This window comes from Malassezia restricta, chromosome II, assembly GCF_003290485.1.
Source record: "Malassezia restricta chromosome II, complete sequence".
In the NCBI taxonomy this organism is placed as follows: Eukaryota; Fungi; Basidiomycota; class Malasseziomycetes; order Malasseziales; family Malasseziaceae; genus Malassezia; species Malassezia restricta.
Window position 1 is genome coordinate 161,042 of NC_040194.1, and position 15,846 is coordinate 176,887.

Consider the following 15,846-nt stretch of genomic DNA (forward strand, 5'->3'; position numbering starts at 1 on the left):
ACGCCGGCATTTTGGTGCATTCTACAAAATTGTTCCGAGGCCAATGGACTTGAGACCACGGATATAATACGTCTCCAGGCCTGTCTGAGCATGGTCTTCCTCGCCCAGCGGCACACCGCTCAGGACCAATTCGAGCTTGGTCGAGTCATCACCCTGCGTGAGCTCCGTCGTGAGAGTACCATGATGCCCAGCTGGCCACTGCGGAATGCGCCACGTCTGTGTCAACCTAGTCGGCGCCGTCACTTGAACAATGGAGCCAGAGATATTGCCGCCAAACAGTGAGAAGTTGGCGCCCACGTTCGGCGAGAATTGCGCTGGTGCCTTGCTCCACATGGGGATCCGAAGCGGATTGGTAAGCAAGTCCCATAGATCCGCCTGGCTAATGGCCAGGTGGCTGGCGACGCGGACCTCTGCTGCGCTGGTAGATACAGAACCACCAGTTTTGTCGGAGCGCGATGCACCAACTACAGATGGGGTGGATGCAGCCGCGCTTGGTGCAGCCTGTGCGGATGTCTTGGCGGCGTTTTGGCCTTCGTCATCATGCCCCAGGTCCTTAGCGTGCGACTCTATAAGGTCCTTACGGAAACCATGGAACACTTCCTCTAGAGCCGGAACAAGCTTCTTTCGAACCACTTCGTACATGCTCAAAGCAGCGCTCGAAGACTCGGAAAGCAGCTCGGTCTCAAAGAGGTACGCCTCGTCATTGTCTTCGTTCTCATGCGACACCTCTGGGAACTTGATAGTACCATTTGCACTCGTTCCGTCCTCTGTCTGGCCAGACCATGCAAGAGTAATAGCGCACTCGTAGATAGTGATCAGCTTGCCTTTCCTGTTGCCCAGCTCGACGTCACCTTCAAAGCCTGTGAGCTTGTCGACCTTGACACATGCGTCAGGGTCTTTGCTTAGCGGCACCTTTTGACCAACAAGGTGGCTAGTGAACCATTCCTTCGCCCATGGCGTGCATCCCTTTGTCTTCCAATGGTAGTGCTTGTTCCACGTCGACATGGTGTAACGATGGCGTCTCTCACAGCCACTACGGCACCATGAACTTTCCCAACCTCTCGCACGCACACTCCGCATTGACATGGAATTCTCGAGAACACTATGCCACGTGGGACCACGTGGATATCTATGTGAGTTCGTTGGCCTGTGCGGTGAGCTATTGCATCGCTCGACGTACCTGTTGGTATAGACTGTCGACGACATGAGAAATCTGTTTAAGCGTGCTGAGCGCGGTCTCATATGTCTCATCATCGTCCGTTTCTTCAAATACAACGAGACAACCGGCACCCTGATCTAGCACACCCTTGAACTCTTTATCGAGAATCATCTGACTCAGTCTGGTAACGGTAAGCAGTCTCGTAGCACGTACTTTTGCTCGACTTCACGAACGGGCTGGCGCACAAGCTTCGCTATTTGTGCCAGTTCGATGCGCGAGTATGGTTCAATCACACGCAGAATGTTCTGCTCTAGCAGCTTGTCATACAAGGCTGATAGGTGGTTCCGGACGATCAAATCACTCGAGAGCTCACTCTTGTATTGTTGCAGCGCGCGCTCAAAATCTTCCAGAGATCGATGACTCTGAGCCTCTGCTACAGCCTTCATCACCTCGATCTCACGGTGTTTCGCATACTTGCTCGCAATCTTGCCTTCAAGGATCGAGTACACTTCTTCTGGCTGATTCAGCATGATCTTACACAGCAACATGTACTTAAGCGCAGGAATCGCGCGTGCATCATCAACAGAGTCGAACCCTTCCATAGTCTCATAGAAGTAAGACGCCGCGGTTTTGAAATCTTTGTCGTCCGCATGTAAAACACCACTCTGCATATCTAGTTGTGCCTGCATGAGCGGCGGGCAGTAGATCGAGTTGGCAGAGGTGCGAGCAGAGGTGAGTGCGGCTTTCGATTTTGGGAAATTTGAGATTGCATGATTTACCTTGGACTCAAGAAGGTGCACCTCGGTCAAGATCATTTTGTCGTCCAATGTTTTGAGCTCCCTTAGCAGCTGCGCAATGAGAGGCAATGCTTCACGGTATGCCTTTGCTTCATAGAGCTGTCCAATCAGTTTAGTTTCAAGGTTCTGCTTTAGGAATATGCGTTTTTCCTGCTTGGCCCACTCGGCGTTTTCCTTGGTAACTTGGATCTGGACATCCCGGCTGTTAGGAATATCGTTGAAGTAGTCGATCAAAATGCGCACCAACTTGGCCGTTTTGGCCTTAGCAATCGAGGCCATAAACTGACGTGACTCAATGACCGTGCCTGCGAGGCCATGTGCATCTTTGTGGTCACGGTGCAGCTGGCCCAGTCGCAATAGCGCTTGCTCCTGTTCCGCCAGCAAGGCTTCGTCAGCTGGCGAGGCTACACGATGCAGGATTTGCATGAGCATATCCTTGCCATTTTCGTAATTTCCAGATTCGATCACATGGTCTGCTTCCGCGACAGAGGCTGCCACTGCGTGTGTTGCCGACATGGTCACACGGCTGATCGTTGTCCACGATCGCGACGCGCGGCAGGCGAAAGAAGTACCACCAAAAATTAGTCAGCATTCGGCCGTGCGACTGTATGGCCGCCACGACGCGCGGCCCTTTTGACGTCGACCATGGAGGACGATTCGGTCGCGCCGATCCCGAACCCTGTGGTGCAGCAGCAGGTGTTTCTACTACTGCATACTGGGTCAAATGAACAAGTGCGTAAGAGCGCTCTCGAAAAGTTATGGCGAAACATAGAGCAGGACGAGATGGCGCCTTATTACGAATTCCTGTTGGCGGATGCGAATGTGGCGCAGTATGTACCGCGCCGTGAAGAGATTCTTCGCGCCCTTCGCGAAAAGAATTCACAAGAAATTGCGCGTTTAGATTCGGAGCAGAAGCGTGCGGAGGAAAATGAGGGCGATATAGAGCTACACACGGTACTGAAGCAGCGCGCCATGTACCTGGCTCGTATCGGTGATAAGGAAGCAGCGCTTCCAGCCATCGACGAAGCGTTTGCCAAAGCTACTGGAACAGGATCGAAAATTGATTTCATGCTGCTCAAGATCCGCTTGGGTCTGTTTTATGGTGACCCTGAGCTGACCGAAAAAAGCATGGCGAGTGCCGCAGCACTCATTGAAGAAGGAGGTGATTGGGATCGCCGAAACAGGCTCACTGCGTACCGCGGCGTGTATGCAGCATCTATTCGTGACTTCGGAGAGTCATCAAAACGATGCACCGAGGCCTTGAGCACCTTTACTGCGACAGAGCTAATCGAATACCATGACTTTGTGCTGCTGACCATCCTTACAAGTATGGTATCTCGTAACCGACGTGAACTCAAGCAGTTGATGGAGTCACCTGAGATTCTGCAGTCGATTGACGAATTGCCATATATGCGTGAGTTCACCTCGTCCTTGTACAACAGTGAATATGCTCTGTTTTTCCGCACCCTTGCTGAGGTCGAGCAGCGATACCTGCTTCCTTCGCGCATTCTTTCGCGTCATACGCAGTACTATGTGCGTGAAATGCGTCTCATATCATTTGCCCAACTGCTTGAGAGCTATCGCAGTGTGGCCCTCGACAGCATGGCCGCGGCGTTTGGTGTCACGACCGACTATATGGATCGCGAACTCTCTCGTTTCATTTCAGCAGGGCGTCTTCCTGCCGTCATCGATAAGGTCGATGGCATTATCGAGAACCGTCGGCCTGACCAGAAGAATGCGCAGTACAACCGCATTATTAAGGAAGGCGATGTTCTGCTCAATTCGCTCCAAAAGCTCTCGCGCACAGCGTTATAGAATCTATGTATGGAATGCATCATTAAGTGTGTGAAACATGCCTGCTGCGAGCATGCGTTGCTCAATCGTTGTATTGCTGCTGGACAATTTGTCGGGATGCAGACGAGCAATGGCTTTGGTATATGCCCGCTTCACTTGAGCATCAGTCAAAAGATTATGCAGGTTGATTTTACTCCAGCGCAACTCGTCCCAAACAAGACCGTACTTTGGGTCGTCGATAGAGGCTAGTAGCGCACGTATGTTGGTCTCTCTTCCACGCGTCCATGCGGCTAGACGTGCATCGACAGAATCTTTTAGTGACAAGCGCTCGGCCTCTTCATCGTCCTGTGCTTTGCGAAGCGCTCGGACGCGATTCACGCCAGCGTCTGAGGCGGCGGCTGCCGCCGCCGATGCCGCAGAGCCAGAGGGAACTGGAATTGACTTGGACGGGGGTGGCTCTAGAATACGGGCGCACCTGGCCAGGCCTTCACAAGCGGCTCGACGATGTGCTTGGCCACTCTTTACGCCGCTTCCTTCCACACGTTCATAGTGTGCGAGGCGCTCCCAATCCTGCTTGGCCAGAGCCCATTTTTCATTTGCTTCATACGCACGCGCTCGCTGCGATATACTTTTAGCATAGGCTTCACGCAGAGTCAGCGATGCGTGCGATGCAGGCAAAGCGTCTTGGCTAGGTCGGTACATGCCATCCTGCATCGATGGCAGCACGATCAACTCGATGGATGCCGTGCAGTCAGACAAGGTGCCCTCACTGTCGCCATTCTTCAAACGCACATTCGCGCGGTTATTTAAGAGAGGAATACGCCACAGGGACGTGGGAAGCAACACGTCCAAAGCCTTGGTATATTCGGCTTCAGCCTCTGCGTAAGCACCGCGGTAAAAGTGGGCGTTGCCCTGGTCCTTGAGCTCGGTCGCACGAGCTATGGCACCGGCATCTTCAGCAGGAAGCGAACGGATGTGACGTGAGGGGGGTGCAGATATGCTAGGATTTGGTTTGGGAGTAGGCGCAGCGACAACAGGCTTGGCAACAGGCTGACTCGGTACAGGGGCCGGCTCCTCCAAAAGGTTGGCCGACGTGGCTGGTACGTTGAAACGCTCTTGTCTCGAGTTTTCATTCTGTGGTGCTTTTGGCTCCTCTTCTTTCATCATCCACCGCGGTGTGGCATTATAGTCCACGGGGCGTTTGGGCATGGCATTCCAACGCCGCCACATATGCTTTCCTAATTCTGAGGCAATCCCCATCGCAGATGCATCCTGTGCATCGCGGCGTGCGTCGTTCAAAGTCTTGCGTGCATGTGCCTTGGTAGAGTCCCATAATGCATTGGCATTTTTGAGCATGGATGTACCGAATACGTTGGCCTGTGTGTAAAAATGATCCGCGTGCTTTTGGAGCGACGGTGTGTCTGAACGGAGCGGCTTCGGCTCCGATTCTGGCGAGGAGGGCGCCTGCATCTTTGGTATAGAGGCCACGAGCACCTGGACAGCTTGTTCCACATTAGCATCTGTCTGTGCTAAAGCACGCCGTGCGTCTTGTGGGGCGAATCCCATTTCCACCAGCTGGCCTACTACATGTGGTGGCGGAGACGTAGAGCGCGTCTCCACCGCAGGAGCCTGGATCGGTTGAGACGCACGCTGTGATACAGGCTTGCCTAAATCGCCAAGCAAATCGAGCGTATCATGATCCGCTGGTTGAGCGGCAGCCGGCTGACTTGGCGTGCGGAAATCCTCTAGTAAGTCGTCTTCGTCGCGCGGCGCTTGTACAATTTTGGATTCCAGAGCATCTAACTTCCAGAGACCGTCACTAGGGGTACTTGGTTCTTGCTTGGCAGCTTGTAAATGCTGCTTCTCACCAAAGGAAGGCAGGAGTGAGGCAAACGCGTCTTCTTGTGGCGGTGCAGGCTTGGATGGCTGTGCAGTCGGCCGTTTTTCAGGCTGCGTCGATGGCATGGAGCGCAAGAGCGCATCGAATTGATAGCCTGAAGAGGCCGGCTTGGATAGACCCGTAGTCGCGGTCGGCTTGGCGTGCCAGTCAAGATCGGCCAAGTCGTCCATGACCAAGCTACGTCGAAGATGGGATATGAGCTACGGTTGTTGGTGCACGTGATGACAATGAGAGGCTGGTGCTGGGGTGGCGGTTCCATGACACCTCCACTCTCAGCACCATGTTTCGAGCGCCGAATCCTTTCGAGGAGCTGGTGAACAAGGCGACCGATGAGAACCTGACGACCGAAAACTGGGAGTTAAATCTTGAGCTGTGTGATCGCCTCGCTTCCAATGATGAGAGCGATGCACGCAAGTGCATGGCTGCCATTCAAAAGCGGGTCGTGCACCGCAATGCCAATGTCCAGCTATATGCGATCACCCTGACCGATACGCTATCGAAAAATTGTGGCGATGCTATACATCACGAAATAGCGTCGCGCGCATTCATGCATACTTTATCTAAGGTGGTGCGTGATACGAGTACCCACAACCTCGTCAAGCAGCGGATCCTGCGAACGCTGCTCTCCTGGCGCGACGAGTACAAGCATGACGATACGCTTGGATTAGTCGCTGACACCGTGAATGATTTGCGCGAAGACTTTTATGAATTGGATGAGGAGCCTGCGCCGGTGCGGCGGGACGAATCCGAAGACGATGAACTTCAGCGGGTTCTGGCACTTTCTATCCAAGATCAAGGCGGTCGGTCGTCGTACCGGGAGGAAGCCACGAGTGCAGCAGGCCCATCCACACGTCGTCCGGCTGAGCCCACATCGCCTGACTGCGACAGCCTTCCGAATCCTTTCTCTGAGCCGTTGTCCAATGAAGCACCGCAACCTATCGCACCTGAGCCGCGCTCGGCGCGCCCCTCTCGTGTTCGTGCTTTGTACGATTTTGAGCCTGATGAGCCTGGTGAACTGGCCTTTCATCGCGGTGATGTTATTCGTGTGCTGGATAGTGTATATGAACAATGGTGGCGAGGCGAGTTGCGGCACCAAGTGGGCATTTTCCCTGTCAACTATGTCGAGGCACTGCCTGATGAAACACCGGATATGATTCAGCAGGAGCAGGAACTGGAACGCAGTGTTTTCACGCATGCATCGGATATCCATGTCTTGCATGCCCGGCTCCAGCATCTCAAACCTTCGGACAATTTTGTCGACGATGACGAGCTCCAGGAGCTGTATCAGCGTTCGCTCGCACTCCGCCCGAAAATCGTCCGTTTGATGGACACGTATCATACCAAAGTGCAAGAACTTCGCTCTCTAAATGACAAATTCGTGCGTGCACGTACCATGCTGGATGATCTCATACAGCAACACGTCTCCATGCAACCAACCCACCCCACTGTGGATGCACCTCAGCAGTCTGCTCCTTCGCCGCCATCCGATGCGATGCCCATACCTCAAGAAGAGGAAAAGCGGCGGCTCTTTGAGCGTGCGCGTGCCGAGGTCGAAGAGTTCCAGCGCCAGCGGCAACAAGTCTCGCAAGCATCGGACTTGGAGGGCCTGTTATTTGCTCCGCCTCCCTAGTACATACCCGTATGCTGCTCAGCCAGACGTGAAATACAGCGGAACTCGGGTCGTTTTGCCATAGACCACAGGTACGCATCTAGCTGCTCTTCAGTGATCGATGATATCCATGTTGATGATGTTCGTGCTCGTTCCACAATACGTGCGCCGGCCACAAGCGCCGCGGCACGCACATGATACGCATCACTGCGGTTGACAAGCGGCCCTGACGTATCGCTGTCCTGTGGCGCTGGATGCCATGTGGATAGGATGGAGCTGTGCTCCAGTTGCAACATGCCCAAGTAAATCAGCATCGTAGGAATCACATTGTCAACAAACATGGGCAGGGGCTCACCAAGACCATGTCGCCAACGCTCAGAGAGAATTTGCATCAGTTGTGGCAATGTATGCGGCTCAGCGTCTAGGACCAGGCCTTGGAGGGCTCGTACTAGAAATAGGGCCTTTTTCATGATCGGGATGGGATACGGTGAATCTAGGGCGTCATAAAAAGCAGGCACCTCGGCTAGACCTTCGACAATGCACGATTCTACATGCTCGTGTCGAGATGCTTGCTCACAAACCTCCCATACATACGATGCCAGGTTTTTGTGCTGCCGTGCTTTGAGGAAAGCAGCCGTCTCCACGGACATCTTGGCGGCCATCTCGAAGGGTTCACGCAGAGGTCCCCCGATCGTACCCACCACCACACCTGGAAGTGATGGATGGGGTGTCTCGGAATGCGTAGGCACGCCCAGGAGCTGGGCGAAAGTGGATGGCGTCACACGTTCCAGTGCTAGGGTATCAAGCGCCGAGTCGCCCTCGTCAGCTGACAGGTACATGCCCAGCACGATTTTTCTTATACAGTCAAAGGCACCATGCCCTGTCGCCTGGTGAAAGGCGGCGCGATAGCCAGAAAAGGCATTGAGCATCGCTAACACAGCAACGAAATTGAGCTGATCCATAAAGGACGAAAAGCGTAAAGGAAAGCGCAATCCATGTTGCGTCTTGAGAGCGCTAAACTCCGACTCATCTAGTGTATCAAGAAATGCGTCCACGGCATCCTCATTCAAGCCAATGTGGGCACGCTCTGCTGCCTCGGCACAGTGCGAACGTATACGTCGTAGCATCGGGGTTGCTTCTTGACCTCCACTCATGGCACCTCGTAAGAAGAATGCTGCGATCAAATCGAGTGGGGCCATGTCATCCAAGGCGGCGCCCTTGCCCGACTGGGTCAAGGGCGGTGGAGCCAAGCCGCCGCCACCCACGGGAACCAACCGTGATGGCACAGCGCAGCTGTTTCCGCCGCGCTACAAGACGCCTCTGAATATTTTGTACGAGCGCATCCAAAAAATGCCCGGCTGGCTCAAACCTGAGGTCGAGCCGATTCATCGCAAGGATGGCTACACCTGTGCCGTGACATTACGCAAGGAGAACAAGCAGGAAAAGTCAAATCCATTTACAGTCCGTATGGAGCCGAAAGAACCAGGCGCCCGTCTCACCTGTGAATCAAGTTTGCATGCCAAGCACTGGGGGGCGACGTATGCTCTGTTTCGGCTGTTCAATCACCTAGGACTCCATCGTGTTTTGCCTCCGGGACCGCGCGAGTACTGGTTGCAGCTTGAGGAAGTCAAGGCGCAGTCCATGGAGCACGACAACTGGAAATGGGCCGCAGACCCGTTTGATGCCATCATGAAGCGCGATGCTGAGCGAGAGGCTCGCGAAAAGGAGCGCGCAGCGCGTGAAGCCGCGAAAAATGATCCATCAAAACGACCCATGAGCAAGGTATGGCAGCGTGCGATGGAAGTGCGCATGGCACCTGAGCTGCGTGAGCTTGTCGAGTCGACGATTCGTGCGCGAATGAGCGACGTGTCGAATACTCTCACTGAAGAGCTGAGCTCAAACAACCATGCACAGGTGGATAGTGCGGCTTTAGAGCGCGAGCTCACTGCTCTGGGCGTGCGGCCAGGCTATGTGCGCCGTATTGTGTCGTGGCTGCAAGACGCGCGGTCTACGTACGCGTCGTCTGCCGCGATGCAGCAACTGCAGCAGGCGCACCCTTTGCTGGCGTCTATTCTAGCCTTACCTGACAAGGAAGCTGCCGTGGAGTATTTGGTTTTGTATACACCCGAGCAGGATTTGCCACCCAAGCTGCGGCCGACGGCCGCGTCTGAGTCGTTTGTCACCAGTGCGGCCAGTGGCGGAGGGTCAGAGTCCCTGGTCGATCGATGGACCGTGGACAAATTCACACGATGCGCCGGCTTTCCACGCGAAAATGTCGAGCGCGCGATTCGTGACGTGCGTGCTGCTGGGCTGCATGCATCACAAACTGAGAAGGAAGGCGCTGTGCTCGATTTGCTCCTGCATGCCCTGATGGGAGAGCCAGTGCCAGTCCATGCACCCCCTGCATATGATGAGGCCGTGGCACAGAAACGCAGTGATGAGCGCATGATGCTGGCGGCGTGCTTGGGTGATGAGGCGCTTCGTCCTGTGCCTGAGCGCGATGCGATTGACAAGAGCGACTTTGACGTGGATCTTGGCACGTACGGTGGTGATCAAGTGTACTTGCGCGTGTCGATGCACCCAGCGTCCTCTTATTTGGTCCAGGGTACAGCGTGGCCCAGCGTATACGTCACGAGTCCGAGCCTGCCCACATTTCTTCGCCTCGCACTGACTCGGCATGCTCTTCGATGCTTGCGCGGCGACCGCGAAGATATGCGCGAGGCACTGGACATGTGCGAAGGCGGTGTGCTCTTCCTCCTATGCGAAGAACTCAAAGACCGCCTGCCCACCTACGTCCACGATCCACCACCACTGGACGAGGTGATGGAGTCTCTGGTGTTACAGGCACCACGGACGGTGGCACGGGTGACACGGCCGACGCCCAGCTCTGCGCCTCGTCGTGCGCTTTCCAGCGGCAGTGCTGCGCCACGCAAGGCACGAAAACTCGCACGCGATGAGCGGCTGGATGCCTCGTTGTCCGAGGCACACACGGCATGGCGTGCATCGCTCAAGTATACTGAAAGCGTGGGATGTGTTCGCGAGTCCTTACCAGCATACGCGGCACGCTCCACGATCCTTGAAACGCTGCAAAAGCACCGTGTCGTACTGATTGCGGGCGAGACCGGCTGTGGTAAGACGACACAAGTGCCTCAGTTCTTGCTGGACGATGCCATTGAGCGTGGGTGCGGAAGTCTGTGCAGTTTGGTAGTGACACAGCCACGTCGTGTATCAGCTATGGGTGTGGCAGCGCGAGTCGCTGCGGAGCGCGGTGAGTCACTTGATGTATCCCAGGTGCCTGACGCGGCGCAGGTGGGTTATGCGATTCGTGGTGAGCGGCGCGCGGGCAAACAGTGTCGCCTCCTCTTCACCACGACAGGTGTTCTGCTTCGCCGACTCGCGACCGGCACGGATCCTGACCTGCAATCGGTGTCGCATGTCATTGTGGACGAAGTGCATGAGCGGAGCACCGACTCGGACTTTTTGCTCTTGTTGCTGCGGGATATTCTTGCACGTAACCCGTCGCTGCATATCGTGCTTATGAGCGCTACGATCCAGGCGGAGACGTTCACCTCGTACTTTGATGGTGCGCCGTATCTGCATATTCCCGGGCGCACGTTTCCCGTCCAGGAGCATTACCTGGAAGACATTGTGCATCTTTTGTCGTACCGCTCACCTATGAGTCTGTCCAAGGAAGATGAGCGTATCGACAAGCTCTTTGATGCGTCCCGGCTCAGCGAGGCTGATGTGCCGACGGTGCGTGCTCTGTGTGCGTCTCAGCGTACGGACTATGATCTACTCTCCCAGGCCGTGGCACTTGCTGCGCAACGTGCGGAAAAAGTCGACTTCACCGGCTCGCTGACGAGTCGTGCAGCCATCCTCGTCTTTTGCCCAGGCGTCGGCGAAATTCGTCAGGCCATGGACGCGATCGATGCCTTGCGTCTCGATGGCGCCGTGCTCTTACCCCTGCATGCGAACCTCGCTGCGCATGAACAGCGCCGCGTGTTCCAACGCGTGCAAAAACACGAACGCAAAATCATTGTAGCGACGAACGTGGCAGAAACATCCATCACGATTCCCGAAGTCTGCTTTGTCGTCGATACCGGTCGTGTTCGCGAGGCGCAGTATGATGCCCAAGCAGGCGTGTCGCGTCTGCTGGAGCAGTGGGCATCGCGTGCGGCTTGCAAGCAACGCGCGGGTCGTGCAGGACGTACGATGCCGGGTGAGTGCTTCCGGCTCTACACGCGCTACGTCGAAGCTCATGTGCAAAAACCGCAGTCTGTGCCGGAAATCCAGCGCACGCCGCTGGAAGGCGTCATGCTGCAGGTCAAGGCCATTCAGCCCCATGGCGATATCAAAGCGTTTCTGCAGAAAGCCATCGATCCACCGCCGCTCGAAGCACTGGATGCCGCGCATCGCCATTTGGTCATTACAGGTGCCGTGCACAGGGACGGTGGGTTTGCCGCGACGCTCACGCCCCTGGGTCGGCACTTGGCGCAGCTGCCGCTCGAAGTGCGCCAAGCCAAGCTCTTAGTACTGAGCTGCCTGTTTGGATGTGTCGAGCCTGTGCTGCACATAGTGTCGCTCCTCTCGTGCCGGTCCATCGTCGCCGGCTCGGCTCAGCGCGACGCGGACAAGGCCAAGGCACGCGCCGCGTACTTGTGGGGTCAGAGCGATCTGCTGTCCGACGCGCACATCTTTGCTACGTGGCTTGCGATGCGCGCGGAGCGCCGGCCGATGAAAGACGTGCGTGCTTTTTGCGAATCACTGGGCCTCTCCATGCCGGCTTTGCAGGATGTGGACATGACGCGCATGACGCTCCTCCGGCAACTGGACGAGGTGGGTCTGTTGGACCGCGACTACGTCGCGGCGTACCGACGCCAGGGACCGATGTGGCCCCGAGCGTCGTCTCTGGGCATGGACGCTCACAGTCACCATGTCAATGTGGTGCGTGCGCTCCTTGTGGCGTCTTTGTGGCCTTCGCTCGCTCGGGTCGACCAGCCGACGGCCAAGTACAATGCATCCACGTCAGGTGCCGTCCTCAAAGAGGCGCACGCCAAGGAGCTCCACTATATCGACGAGCAGGAAGGACGCGTGTTTCTGCACCCCTCGTCGATGCTCTTCCATGCGACCAAGTTCAAGTCCAACTATGTGGCCGTGTTTGCGAAGAGCGCGAGTGGCGTGGCTGGGCAGGCGCGGACGTACCTCCGCGATGCGACCGAGGCACCTTTGTATGCTCTCCTCCTGTTTGGCGGCCCGCTCTACGTCGATCACGAGGTGGGCGGCATGACCATCTCGACAGGCACCGAGGCCAGTCCCGATGCCTGGGTACGCGTTCGCGCCAACACGCGTATCGGCGTATTGTGCCGCCAGCTTCGTCAACTCCTGGACCGCGTGCTCGCCGATGGTGTGCAGGATCCGCATGCCCTATTGTCTGCGCCGAACCAAGTTGTGGTGGAGGCGATGATTGCCCTTCTCGCCCATGACGGCCTCACTGGCTAGCGACGTGGACTATGGCGGGCGCGGTCAGGTCGACGCGCACCTCGGATGCCTCCCTGTCCCAGGCACGCACACGCGGCAGGACGAGTGGGCCGGGCCGCTTGGGCCACAAGGTCAGCGGGAACGTGCGATGCTCCTGCGGCAACAGCATCGAGACGGCGAGCCGCCCCTGAAAGCCGTCTATGCCAAAGTCATCCGTCTCGTCGACTGTCAGGACCAGATCCGCCACGGCCTCGCTCGTGTTGTGCACGCGCACGTCGACGTGGATCGGCTCGAACACGGTTGCATGCGTCGTCGACACGGCGACGGTGCATGTGACCGGCAGCGGCGGTGAGGGCGAGGCCACAGCGAGGGCCAAGTGCGTCACGCACAGCGGCGCCTTTTCTTGGCATGGACGCCACTCGATGACGAGCGTTGGCGGGCCCGTCATCGCACCGACGCCGGCCCACACGGCCTGGTCGTGCGTCGTCCACACATGCTGCGGGTCCATACCATGCAAGACGGCCTCGTTCAAGTGCGCGCGCTCGACGCATACGGGCATCGCGCCATGGTACGTGACATGCAGGATGCGCGCGCCAGGCACGTCCTGTGCGCGTACCGTGAAGGATGGCTCGACACGGATCATGCGACGTGTCTGCCTTGCGCGAGTGGTGCATCTGAGCTCCAAGTCGCATGGCGTCGTCACCGAGGGGGCATGCAAGCGCAGGGTATGTGGGGGTATCGCGATACTCGCATGGGCTGTGCCGTCCTCGTCGAGGAGCGCAGCCTGATCAGAGACAGAGAGCGTGCCCTGTCCATCGACGGTGAGCGGCACGACTTGGCCGGCATACACGGTCGCAGGCACGTGGATCTCGGTGGTCGGCGCGCGTACGTGCAGGGTATGCGGTCGGTGGCGCGGTGGGAGAGCCAAGCGCGCACCGCTGGGAAGGAGCCACGTACTCGAGGGCGTGGGAATGCGCGTCTCGAGCTTCAAGGTGTGTGTCGGCCGCTGCACATGGCACACGACACTCCGCCATGCCACCGTGCCGGGCACGCGACCCTGGAGGCGCCCATACCAAGCCAGCGGCTCGCGTTTGGACAGGACGAGGGGCCGCACCTCGCGTGTGTGCGCCTGCCCTGCTACGACGTCGCCGACATCGACGACGCCCGGCGGGCCGGTCGGTATGCCCGCGAGTGTGAGGAGCGGCGCCTCCTGACCCGAGACATAGAGATCGCACTGACGCACGTCGAGCGTGTCCATAGGCGCGTCGTCGGCGATCGCCACGACGACTTGGAAGGGCATCGCCTCATCGCACGCACTCGTGCCGCGAGCAAAGACGGCATGCACACAGAGCGTGCACGGCGGCTGATCGACGACGTGGACAGACTCGTGTGTCTCGACGGCCGGCGCCTGTGCCAGCGCCTGTTGCTGCAGACCACGGAGGGACGACGGCACCGTTTGCTGCATGTCCCATACGAGCGCCGCCAGGTGCGACGACTCCTGCGCACGCACCGCACAGTCGATAGCACGGGCCACAAGCACGACGGTCAACTCGCGCCACGCGTCCCGGCGGTACCACTGCAGCGTGCGCAAGAGGTACTCGAGCGTCTTGCGAGGCTGCGCATCCTCGTACGCGAGAGCAAGGCGCGTCCCTGCGAGGTGCGCGAGACGCCCGCGACGCGCCTGGTTCCATGCCTCGTACGCGGCGTGCAACTCACGCACAATCGGCGTCGTGTAGTCGACGTGGGCCTCGCGACGCGCGGCGTCCGCTGGGCGTCCGCAGCACGCGCGCTGCATGTGGCACAGCGCGGCCTGGTACCGCCATAGCGGCACGTCAAAGCCATGCATGCGCATAGGCAGCGCATCGACCAAGTCGGTCACGAGCACGTACTGCTTGGCGAGCCATGCCCAGTACTCGTGCTGCGTCATACCCCAGCGCTGGCACAGCTGCGACATGTGCGACATGTGGTACTGACACTGCTTGTGCGCCAGCGATCGCTGTGCGTCGTACAGCGAAAGCTTCACAAGCTTGAGCGAGAGCGTATCGGCCAGCACCTTGGCCTCGGCCCACCGCCGCGTCCGCGGCTCGACGAGCGCCGCGTTCGGGAGATACGTATGCATCAGCAGGCGGTACGCCTCCATGTACAGCTGATGGGCCTCGCGCGTCTCGCCCTGCAGCTCCGTCAACGCACCCAGCTTGTAGTGCATGCGAATGTGCCAGCCCTCGGCGCTCAGCATCGATGGCACACGATCGGCTCTCGCGACGCCGGCGCTCACAGCCGCATGCATGATCGGCTGAGTGACAGAGGGCGGCGGCGGGTACCGCGCGCGGTTGCGGCGCACATGCCGTGCATGCTCGCGGTAATGGTCCTGGGCCACGAGCCGCGCCGCTTGCATGAGACTCTGCGCGAACGGCGCCATGTCTTCCTTGGCGCCGGTGTTCAGCACAAACACGGCGCCGCGCGCCTCGAGGCCCGACGCACGGCGCAGATGCGCGACGCGCGCCTCGATGCCCTGCGCAAAGAGAAGCGGGTCGCACAGAAGCACCATCATGAGCTTGATGCCCCGCTGTGCGTACGCGGCACGCATCGAAGCGACGACCTCAATCAGGGCCGCGTCCATCGCGAGCGACGCCGTATCATGCGGCGGCATGCAAAAAAACGCCACATGCACGCCCGGCACGTACTCGGTATGCTTCCGAATCCACGACGGCGAGATGATGCCATCGGGAAACAGAGGGCCACCAGGGTACAGCGGCGACAGCGGCGAGCGGGGCGGCAAGGCCCCCAGCACACGCCGCGCCTGCTCATCCTGCAGGCGCAGGCCCGCCCGCATACGCGCCGGCGGAATTTTGTGCGCATACGCCACAAACACCATGCGCACATAGTCCGGACGCGTCGGTGGATACCAGGCCTGCGGCTGCGCATGACGCGTCAGCTGCGCCACTAGGGCCTGGCACAACTCGGGATGCACCTGCGTAGGATGAGGCAGGACATCATGCCATGCCTTCTGCTCCGGCACAAGCCCACTGACGTGCACACACGGCCGCAGCTGGACGACCAGCTCGCTGGGGTACGCATTCATCCCCCTGACAAGGCAGCCAGCCACGGC

At 58.1% G+C, this 15,846-nt stretch overlaps 8 protein-coding genes across 8 annotated transcripts; 3 read left to right on the forward strand and 5 right to left on the reverse strand.

The window, feature by feature from the left end:
- Nucleotides 1-21: 21 nt before the first annotated feature.
- MRET_0950 (AHA1 family protein) lies at nucleotides 22-1,005 on the reverse strand (the record flags this gene model as incomplete). The annotated part of the gene is made up of 1 exon (XM_027627577.1): nucleotides 22-1,005. The coding sequence occupies one exon, from the start codon at nucleotides 1,003-1,005 to the stop codon at nucleotides 22-24; it is 984 nt and encodes a 327-aa protein (XP_027483685.1).
- Nucleotides 1,006-1,129: 124 nt separating this feature from the next.
- MRET_0951 (26S proteasome regulatory subunit N6) lies at nucleotides 1,130-2,472 on the reverse strand (the record flags this gene model as incomplete). Its single annotated transcript, XM_027627578.1, has 3 exons — nucleotides 1,130-1,147; nucleotides 1,181-1,340; nucleotides 1,373-2,472. The coding sequence occupies 3 exons, from the start codon at nucleotides 2,470-2,472 to the stop codon at nucleotides 1,130-1,132; spliced, it is 1,278 nt and encodes a 425-aa protein (XP_027483684.1).
- A 129-nt stretch (nucleotides 2,473-2,601) lies between these two features.
- On the forward strand, nucleotides 2,602-3,771 carry MRET_0952 (26S proteasome regulatory subunit N7; the record flags this gene model as incomplete). The annotated part of the gene is made up of 1 exon (XM_027627579.1): nucleotides 2,602-3,771. One exon carries the CDS (start codon nucleotides 2,602-2,604, stop codon nucleotides 3,769-3,771), a length of 1,170 nt encoding a protein of 389 aa, XP_027483683.1.
- Nucleotides 3,772-3,774: 3 nt separating this feature from the next.
- MRET_0953 (UBA TS-N domain protein) lies at nucleotides 3,775-5,820 on the reverse strand (the record flags this gene model as incomplete). Its single annotated transcript, XM_027627580.1, has 1 exon — nucleotides 3,775-5,820. One exon carries the CDS (start codon nucleotides 5,818-5,820, stop codon nucleotides 3,775-3,777), a length of 2,046 nt encoding a protein of 681 aa, XP_027483682.1.
- A 110-nt stretch (nucleotides 5,821-5,930) lies between these two features.
- Nucleotides 5,931-7,280, forward strand: MRET_0954 (signal transducing adaptor molecule; the record flags this gene model as incomplete). Its single annotated transcript, XM_027627581.1, has 1 exon — nucleotides 5,931-7,280. The coding sequence occupies one exon, from the start codon at nucleotides 5,931-5,933 to the stop codon at nucleotides 7,278-7,280; it is 1,350 nt and encodes a 449-aa protein (XP_027483689.1).
- Nucleotides 7,277-8,458, reverse strand: MRET_0955 (queuosine salvage protein; the record flags this gene model as incomplete). The annotated part of the gene is made up of 1 exon (XM_027627582.1): nucleotides 7,277-8,458. The coding sequence occupies one exon, from the start codon at nucleotides 8,456-8,458 to the stop codon at nucleotides 7,277-7,279; it is 1,182 nt and encodes a 393-aa protein (XP_027483688.1).
- Nucleotides 8,412-12,758, forward strand: MRET_0956 (DEAD/DEAH box helicase; the record flags this gene model as incomplete). Its single annotated transcript, XM_027627583.1, has 1 exon — nucleotides 8,412-12,758. The coding sequence occupies one exon, from the start codon at nucleotides 8,412-8,414 to the stop codon at nucleotides 12,756-12,758; it is 4,347 nt and encodes a 1,448-aa protein (XP_027483687.1).
- MRET_0957 (trafficking protein particle complex subunit 11) lies at nucleotides 12,748-15,819 on the reverse strand (the record flags this gene model as incomplete). The annotated part of the gene is made up of 1 exon (XM_027627584.1): nucleotides 12,748-15,819. The coding sequence occupies one exon, from the start codon at nucleotides 15,817-15,819 to the stop codon at nucleotides 12,748-12,750; it is 3,072 nt and encodes a 1,023-aa protein (XP_027483686.1).
- Between the last annotated feature and the right edge of the window lie 27 nt (nucleotides 15,820-15,846).